This window comes from Carassius auratus, chromosome 36 (assembly GCF_003368295.1).
Source record: "Carassius auratus strain Wakin chromosome 36, ASM336829v1, whole genome shotgun sequence".
NCBI classification, from domain to species: Eukaryota; Metazoa; Chordata; class Actinopteri; order Cypriniformes; family Cyprinidae; genus Carassius; species Carassius auratus.
The window spans coordinates 1,367,429-1,376,819 of record NC_039278.1 but is presented as its reverse complement, the minus strand read 5'-3'; the positions used below and the strand labels follow the sequence as shown (position 1 = coordinate 1,376,819).

The 9,391-nt window shown below is 44.1% G+C and overlaps 1 protein-coding gene across 1 annotated transcript; it reads left to right on the top strand.

The window, feature by feature from the left end:
* The first annotated feature begins 889 nt into the window (after positions 1-889).
* On the top strand, positions 890-8,688 carry LOC113054921 (dual specificity protein phosphatase 7-like). Its single transcript, XM_026220722.1, has 3 exons — positions 890-1,518; positions 2,567-2,995; positions 6,300-8,688. Exons 1-3 carry the CDS (start codon positions 1,137-1,139, stop codon positions 6,608-6,610), a joined length of 1,122 nt encoding a protein of 373 aa, XP_026076507.1. The 5' UTR covers positions 890-1,136; the 3' UTR covers positions 6,611-8,688.
* Positions 8,689-9,391: the final 703 nt, after the last annotated feature.

Below are 9,391 nucleotides of genomic sequence, written 5' to 3'. Positions count from 1 at the left end.
TCAAAAGTTTTGTTTTCCTTGAAGACAGAATTCAGTTCACCTTACAGTGTTGGGAAGGATACTTCGGAAATGTAACCGGTTACAGATAACAAGTTACCCAATCTAAAATGTAATAAGTAGTGTAACTGTTTCAGTAACTGTATTAAACTATGTAACTGACTACATGTGATTACCTTTGTCTTAATTTCTAATTTCTGTTAGGGACTTTAAAACATTTTAAGCAGGCAGGTTTAATCTTACAGTAGAACCCAACACTGATTACTGTCAGACATTCACAATCCTTCTTCACTTGAATTAAGATTATAATCATCTAATTAAAGCACAGCCACCACAAATTTGTGATCATTCTTAGGCTAAATACATATTTTAAATCGTAATAAGATATAGTTTAATAACTATAATACAGTTTTTTTTAAATCAAATTTTTGCATAGCTATGACAGGAAACACTGGCATCTAGCAATGCAAAGTAAAAAATATATAAATAAAATAAAGCATATAAATAAACACAAACGGGGAATGAAACACCACGTCGAATGTGCACTGTTGTGCCTCATAAACTCCTGAAACATTGGTGTCTCGTATTTTAGAGCAGTCGATGCAATTTGGGAAAGAAATCAATCAAATCTGAATGTGTGTGAAAATATTCAGATGTAACCCCTTAGCATTTTAATAAGTAACTGTAATTTAATTACACTTTTTTTTCTCAGTTACTGTAACAGTTAAATTTATTTAGTAATTAAATGAAGTAACTCCGTTACTTGTAATTAGTGAACTCTCTGGTGAATCTCCACTTCATTGTTTTGGGAGGGAAAATAAGAGGCGCTGCGTCTTTAAATGCTCCAGCGCAGACCCCGCCCACCCGCGTGACGCGAGGCTGTTATTACCGCCTGTCAAACATCGATCAGAAGATGACAAGCGGGCGCGCGGACAGACCGCGATCATGAGCTGCTCTCTTCTAGTCACAGCCGCGACACGTTCAGCGCGCTCGGCCCGGATCTGACGCACCGCCCCCCGCAGCAGCCTCTTATGGACTCCGAGCGGAGCGGAGCCGCGGTCAGCTGGTGAAGAACTTCTCAGCGCCTGACCGTCTTTACCCCCGTTCCGTCGCACACAGCAGCCTCGCCCTCTCTCCCCATGAAAAACACTCTCTGGAGCGGCGCGATGATGTCGAGCAAAAGCGCGGAGTGGCTGCAGGACGAGCTCCAGTCCGGTGGCGGATCGCTGCTGCTGCTCGACTGCCGCTCTCACGAGCTCTTCGAGTCCTCACACATCGAGTCCGCCATCAACCTGGCCATCCCGGGACTCATGCTGCGGAGGCTGAAGAAGGGCAACCTGCCCATCCGCTCCATCATCCCCAACACCGAGGACAAGGAGAAGTTCGCCAAGCGCTGTAAGACGGACACGGTGCTGCTGTACGACGAGGCGACGGCGGACTGTCCGGAGAGCGGAGGCTCCGTGCTCGGGCTCCTCATGCACCGGCTGCGGGACGACGGGTGCCAAGCCTTCTACCTGGAAGGTACAAACTGCGGGGAATAACCGGGAACGGCGCGATTATTTCGCTACTCCACACTTTTACGCGCTTCTGTGTCAAACGGATTACGTTAAATCTCTCCCGCTCCTCTAAACTGAAATTCACGTTTTTCTGGGATTTGAGTGCTAAAAAAGTTAATGACTCTGAACTTTGCGTGGTTTAGATTACGAAAGAAGAATTATTTCTCTATGTGTGAAATATTTATCTTATTAAAACAGGCCGTTTCTTCCCGTGATTTGACTGCAGAACTTTTTTTTTTTTTTTTTAAAGAGAAACAAACATGTTTTCAATTAATTTCCTAAAATGGCTCCGCCATGTTGTTTTTCAGAGGGACAGCGAGTGATTTATGAATGAACCGCCAAACGACTGAATCACGACGCGCTTTCGCTCTTGTCGGTGAATAAACGCGTTCTCCGTCTCCATTCACACAGATGTGCGCGTGTGTCGCGTGTTTTGTGCTGGAGATGTCGTTTGTCGGTGTAATTCTCGCTCTCGCCGCCATTCACAAAACCGTGGCCTCGGTCACGAGCCGCGTCTGATGCGCGCGTCCGATGCGCGCTCCACAGAGAGAGAGCTGCTAGTGTGCACTTCGCTCCTAGATTAAACTATTTCAGTTTTATGAGCATCTGTGGTTCAGATGTACTCAAAAACACGTGTCCTTCCTAACCCTTTCTCCGAGGGATGTTCAGATATTTGTGTTTTTGTTCACACTCATGCTGGTTTGGAAGAGCACTGAGAGTGAATTAATGTCCAAATGATGGTTTTTGGGTCTCTTACCGATCCAGTTTTAATGATGACATTTTAATTTGGCAATGTTAGACTGCAGTAACTAATAACAGCGGGAATGTGTCATAAATAGATATTGAGTTGGCTTTAAGAGCACTAGCAGTTCATAAGGTCTCACCACAGACACGTTAGTGTACGTCAGATTGTGTGATGATAACTGTATTAGACTAAACCATCAGTGTGTGGTTCTCCACTCTTGTTGACTAACGTGTGTGTGTGTGTGTGTGTGTGTGTGTGTGTTCTCCAGGAGGGTTCAACCGGTTTCAGACGGAGTACCCGGAGCTGTGTGAGACGAGTCTGGACGTGTCGTGTCCGAGCAGCTCTCCTCCGGCGTCTGTGCTGGGTCTCGGGGGTCTGAGGATCAGTTCGGACTGCTCTGACGGCGAGTCGGATCGGGAACCGTGCAGTGCCACCGAGTCCGAGGGCAGCCCCCTGCCCAGTAACCAGCCAGCGTTCCCCGTCCAGATCCTGCCCTATCTGTTCCTGGGCTGTGCCAAAGACTCGGCCAACCTGGACGTCCTGGGCAAGTACAACATCAAGTACATCCTGAACGTCACTCCCAACCTGCCCAACATGTTCGAGCACCACGGGGACTTCAAGTACAAGCAGATCCCCATCTCAGATCACTGGAGCCAGAACCTCTCTCAGTTCTTCCCTGAAGCCATCTCCTTCATTGGTAAGTGTGACCTCAGGACGTGTTCCTCACTTCTCCTCTTCTCAGTGTGATGGAGAGTCCCTCGTGTTCACGTGAAGCGCACTGGATCGTCCTCTACATCTCTCTCTCCGTGATGTAAGGAGGGATTACTGGAAGAGGACAGAGCACACACACACCTCAGCTTCGGCTGTGATGTGAAGAGCTGGAGTCTGTGTTCGCTCGCGGCTCACACTCTCTCCTGAACACATGTAGTCTGAGGTTATATCTTCATCTGTCCGTTAGTCTTCATCAGATGCTGAAGGGGTGCACTGCTCTGATCGGCTCCTGAAAGAACTGCGAACTCCTTCTCTGAAGCCTGTATTAGAAGAGTATTCTTAAGGCATTGTTATACATTTGTTGTATCATCTCATGAGTAATCATAACAGTTTTAATGCATTATAATATTTAATTATGTGTGGTTATAGTTTTTAAGAGTATGAAGATGATTTATTACTCATAATGCATCCACTTAACTTATATAGAACAGCTGTAAGATCAGAGATCTGATCAGATGAGTGTGTAATACGGCACATTTGATTTGAACTATATTTATTATAATATCAGTAAGATACAGATCTGAAATAAATAATGTTGAGATCTGAGATTTATAATCCATTATAATTCAGTAGATTTACCATGCTGTTTATTACGTGTTATAAATCCCACTCCACTAAGTTTGATAATCTATGATTATTCATGTTTATCTTTTTTCTTTTGAATTCATTATGGATTCTTCACAATGCTTTAAGAGCAAGTGTTCCCAAACGATGTCCCGTCCACGCTGGAGGGGTTTGCGTGACCGTTTGACTGGAACCTGTTGTTCTGGTTCGTGCCGCTCATTCTTAGCATTTCAAGAGCCTCGGAGCATGTGGGAAATACCCAGCAGATTTACTCATGAAAGTAAGGGGATCGTAGACTCCGAAGGGGAAAGAGTTGACCTGTGCGACTCGAGGATGAGTACAGTACATGATGACAGGTTCGTTGTCGGCTGAAGTACTCAGAGCTAGGAGAGAGGAGGGCAAACTCACAACATCCGCTGCTGAACATCAGGAAGCTCTGCTGAAGAGAGGAGAGACCGCGGCGGCTGGAGAGCTCGTAGTGTTGTGTTTGATGAGTGAACCGAAGCTTAGACGTGTACAGGAGGAGCTCTACAGCACGTCATGCCCCACAGAACCCCATTCACAGCACAGATCTGGGAGAGTTTCTCATGTGACCAGTGTGTGATGGTGCTGTGAAGCGCTCCTGGAGACCACGGCCATGACCTCTCGTGAGTCAGTGTTTCAGGAGTTCAGCTCTGTCTTTAGTTGGGATTTAACTACTCACAAGAGCCAACTACTAATCGGTCTAGAGGAAGCAGGGCTCAACGCTGAGGACGTTTCTGCTGGCCCGGTCAAAAAAAGGAAACGAAAAGAAAATGAGCCTCTAGAATTTGACGATTAAATAAGTAAATGAAAGCTCTTTTCTGTCACAAACTAGGGGTTAAACAGATGGCTGTTGATCCGTGATGTGTGTGGACGAGACCCTATACTGTTCGACACGCATCCGATTCAGATTAGTTTGCCAGTTTACACGTTCTAGCAATTATAAACCAGAAGAACACGAGCTGAAAGAGTGCTCCGTTCTCACACACAGAAGCATATAGAGACAGCGCAGAAACACTGAGTCGTGTAGGCTATATGTGCACACAGAAGTACACACCGTATGTCCAGGTATGCTTGGCTTATTTTCAGTGATTCATTGTCAAATGGTTTGGTTCCATAAAGCTAATTTAGCATGGGTCTAGAATAGATCAAGCTTAGTCACTGAGCAGGTGTAAAGCAGGCTAGCGGTCAGGCTAAACTGAGCTCCTCTAACACTTAGTGATATTCCCACCCTCTCACACACTATTACTGGACTGTCTCTAGCCATGCAGCCGTGCTCTCTGGTTTTATAGTTCGCAGAAGCTAGGAACATCTAAAGTAGCTTTTTAAAGCATCACAATAATTCAACAATTAAAATCACTGAATTTAAAGGAAAGAAAATGATTATTTTAACTGCTATAAGACACATCTCATTAACTAATTTGAGCTAAACATTTGATTTACCCATTACAATAGTCCCTTTACAGTTACTGCTATTATAAAAATACATTTATATGTAGGTTTAAAAATCTACAAAGCACACGTCTCTTGTTGGACATTAAATATTTAGCAAAATGTATATTTTGCTCCTATTGGATTGTGCTCCGTCTGTTTAGCGCGCTCGTTCACTCCTGACAGCAAAATGGATGTATTTGCATGTATTTCTAACATTTACAGATGAAACATATACCTGTATATATACCTATATATCTCAGTTATGCACTGAGGAAAACACAACGTCTCAAATGCATTAAACGGCACAAATTTATTCACTTTCTATGATAATGGAGTGAAAATTGAACCTTTGTTTGCTTTTAAATCAAACCAAATTTGACCATTTTCACAGGCTCAAACCTCATTGGTTCTTGAGCGAGGACGTCATGACTTTAAGCTTAAAAAGCAATGCTAAAGTAAAAAAAAGAAGAAACGGCGCACAACACCGTGTTCACGAACAGAACCAGGTCTTCGTTTTATGTAACCGTTTTTTGTTTTATATTAATTGTATTTACATTTTTTTGATTAATGGGGTTGTTGTTTTCCCCCGTATTAAAGCTGTAGACAGTCCTGTACTTTAGTCTTATTTTCAAAACCTTTTTCCATCAAAGTTGTAATGTTGTGATTGACCTCACAGCTGGTTTGGTTCATGGATTATAATATTTGAACAAAATACTTCCAGAACCAAGACCCCTCTCTCGGTGCGATGGGAAAGAGATTAGATCACCTCTCTTAAATTAAATCAGTCGCACTGAACAGATGCATTGATAGCTGTTCATTAAAATTAAAAGGTTAATTTGTATTCACGATGTCAAATCATTTTGATGTGAACAGGCCTTGAATCTGTACACACACCAGTGGTTTTTATTAAATGTGTTATTGAAGCTGGTGGCCTTGTGTAAAAAGCCTCTATATGCATCTCTTTTAAACATAAAATCTATTTAAGCTTATAAGTTTCATATTAAACATTCTAGTTCATCTTAAAGCTGATCCACACGGTGACCAACCTGACTTTTCAAATGACCTACACTCATTAATTTTGTAATTGAATGTGGGCATGTGAGTTTTCCATGCTCTCAAACTGAAGCAGAGTTTATTTGTGTGTGTGTGTGTGTGTGTGTGTGTGTGTGATTCAGTACTCAAGGCTTGTCTATCTGTGTTCTGTTCCTCAGATGAAGCTCGTTCCAAAAAGTGTGGCATCTTGGTGCACTGCCTAGCGGGCATCAGTCGCTCGGTCACCGTCACGGTGGCGTACCTGATGCAGAAGCTCAACCTGTCGCTCAACGACGCCTACGACTTCGTCAAGCGCAAGAAGTCCAACATCTCGCCCAACTTCAACTTCATGGGGCAGCTTTTGGACTTCGAGAGGACACTGGGGCTCACCAGCCCCTGCGACAACCGCTCGACGCCCAACGACCAGCTCTTCTTCACCACCCCCACCAATCACAACATGTTCCAGCTGGACTCGCTGGAGTCCACATGAGGGCCAGCAGAGGACGCGGGGTGGGAGCAGCCACCCTTTGAATGTTTGTGTCCCGTCTCCAGGGATCTTTAGACCTGAGGACAGTCCAGCAGCACGCACACGGCCCCTCTCAAGCCCTCGCAGATATTACGCTGGATTTAAATGCAGCTTTTATTGCCTTTATGGAACAGACTGTTCTTTTTTTGATACACGAGAAGAATCGTGAGACTTTTGCACAACGCTTCGCTCGCAGAGAAGGAAGCTTTGACTGGCGTGTGATGTCCTCAGCCTCCCGTCTCGAAGGCTGCCAACGAACCGTCTGGGATTCATCTTTCTGACCGGAGGAGGATTTGGCTTGGATTGGTTCTTTTCTCAGAGCAAAGACTGAAGTGGCATCCCGGAGGTGCTCTACACATTCAGTACATGCAGTCTGTCTGTTTCTCTATCTTTGTATTTTTCCTCGCACAGATAAAACACGCATAACCATGTTATCCAAAGTAGTGACAGTGTTGGTGACCAAAGCCACACAAACATTCTGAGCCCTCCCCATCTTTATTTTCTCTCTCCCGCTCTTCGTTTGCAATGACCTAATGCGTTTTGCACAGTGGCGAATCCTTTCAGTTCTTGGCACTTAAAAGCGGTACTCCAACACACACAGAAAGAGACATTCAGAGAGGCTGCCAGTCCGAGGCTGTGACCAGGGACGCTCGGGACGACGCGCGCACTTAAAGCTCATTGTTCCTTAACTGCACACCACAGACGGACGTTTGTGTGCTAGCCACGAGCCCGTCTGGCCTTGGCCATTCTCTTAACAGTATGAATATATTGTGTTAAGTTCTACATAAGAGTATATCTGTCCACTCGATGTGTCTGAGCATGTGATCCTCTGGAGGCGCTGCACGTCACTGAATGTTGAGGACAGTTTTTTTAACTACTCTTGCTGCTCGCGGGCGGTAAACAGTGTGTAGCGAGGGCGTTCCTCAGGAACGAGCGACTGGACCCGAGCGGACGAGTGCTGGAGTTAACAGGGTTGCTTTAAGCTGGCCTTATATAACCTTTTTAATTCTTTCCTACTCTGACTGTTCAATACTCTCTTTGTATCTCTCTTTAGAAATCATTGTATTACCAAGTTGATTTGTAAAGAAACCAATATGTAGTAGTAATAATCAACGACTAATGTTCTTTAACGGGTCAGTCAAGGTTGTATTTGTTACTCTGCAATATACTCAACAACTTTGCAGTATTTTCTAGAAAATGGCCTCGGGTTTTTGACTCCTCTACTTTTGATACTAGAGATCCACAGAGACAGAGTTTCGTGAGCTTGAAACGGAGGCAGCTTTTCTCCCGGGGTGTCCGGAGCGCGTCTGGGTGAAGGGGGCTCGCTCGGGATTCGATTTAACCCACGGAGTTCCTTAATATACAATACATGTGCTACATACTGATTTCTGTAGCCTTTTCATGTCTCAATATTTATGTGTGAATCTAATATTCAACTTGTGCGGATATGCAACAGTTGTCCTCTTAATATATATCATCACAGATGACTATTTCTCATGCTTGAAACGATCGGTCTCGGTCACAATAACAACACGGCGCTCTGGAGTCACCCCGGGACTGCTTCACTGCTTCTCTATTGACGTAGATCTTGATCTGAGCTGCTTCTTGTGGAGGAACGTTTGTGTCTGTACCCATGAGAACGATGGTTTTCTCAGAACACAGAAGGCCTTCTGTGGACGTCTCGTGTAGCTTCATAACGGTTCTGAGAGAGATCAACACAGGAACTATGAGCGAATAAGGAAATGTATATCTTACCTCACAGAGGAATTTATCAGGGATTTTTATTTGACAATAAGTCGGCATCGTGTTACAGCTTCAAATGTCAAAGAGCTGTTTTATATGTGCTGTATACATTTTTTTAAAGATGCAATCTATATATATATATATGTGTGTGTGTGTATAATACTGGGCTTGGTAACCGGGCAGTTCACTTTTCTGGTTTATGAAGGATATAAAATTGTCCCTATTGTTATGTAAAGTATATGAAACCCAATACAAGACTTGTTTGTACTGCAAATAAATATTGAATTATTTTTTGGTTATCTGGTTGTCTTGGTGTGTTCCTTCTGCTGTTGTTTCACTGAGTCCATCCTCCATCAGTCTCTCCACATCACACTCTTCAAGTGTGCTATAAAAAGACGACTAGGGCTCAGACGGAAGTGTGGCAGCTCCTAACGGAGAGCGCTTGTTCCTCCATAAATGCTTCTTTAATAGCAGATTATTTTCCATCTTGTTCATGACTCAGGAGTCTTCTTGGGAAGCGGCGCCCCACGGGTGTTTTTCTGTAACGTGAGACTTCCTCCCCCCGCCCACTCTGGGGATTGGTTTCCTGTTGCTTTGTGGTTCATTTCAGATACAGATGGTTTCTGAAGCATGTGATGACACCACATCCGATTGCTCAAACTATCACTGCTCGGCTTCCTCTTTGTAACCCGTCAAGTCATGTTTATTTGTGTAGCACTAAACTGTACAGATCGCTTCAAGGCAGCTTTACATAATAAACAGGAGCAACAGCATCAGAGTTGTGAAATTCAGTCTGAAGTCTCTCATTTCAGTTATAATCACAGCTTCAGTTTTCAACCGAGCAGCTTTACAGAAGATACGCAAGTTTATTTCTTTAGTGACCTCATTCAATAGTGTGAAGTACAACTAAGTCAGTAAATCTGACTGAATAGTAATGGTTTTAATCCACCACTGAGTGAGCCAAAGGTGACAGTGGCAAGAAACCAAACCTCCATCAGGAAG

Excerpts from the sequence above, each read along its gene's own strand:
- LOC113054921 (XM_026220722.1), top strand. The coding sequence starts at position 1,137 with ATGAAAAACACTCTCTGGAGCGGCGCGATGATGTCGAGCAAAAGCGCG. Across the intron at positions 1,519-2,566 it reads CCAAGCCTTCTACCTGGAAG|GAGGGTTCAACCGGTTTCAG; the intron begins GTACAAACTGCG and ends TGTGTTCTCCAG. Across the intron at positions 2,996-6,299 it reads TGAAGCCATCTCCTTCATTG|ATGAAGCTCGTTCCAAAAAG; the intron begins GTAAGTGTGACC and ends TCTGTTCCTCAG.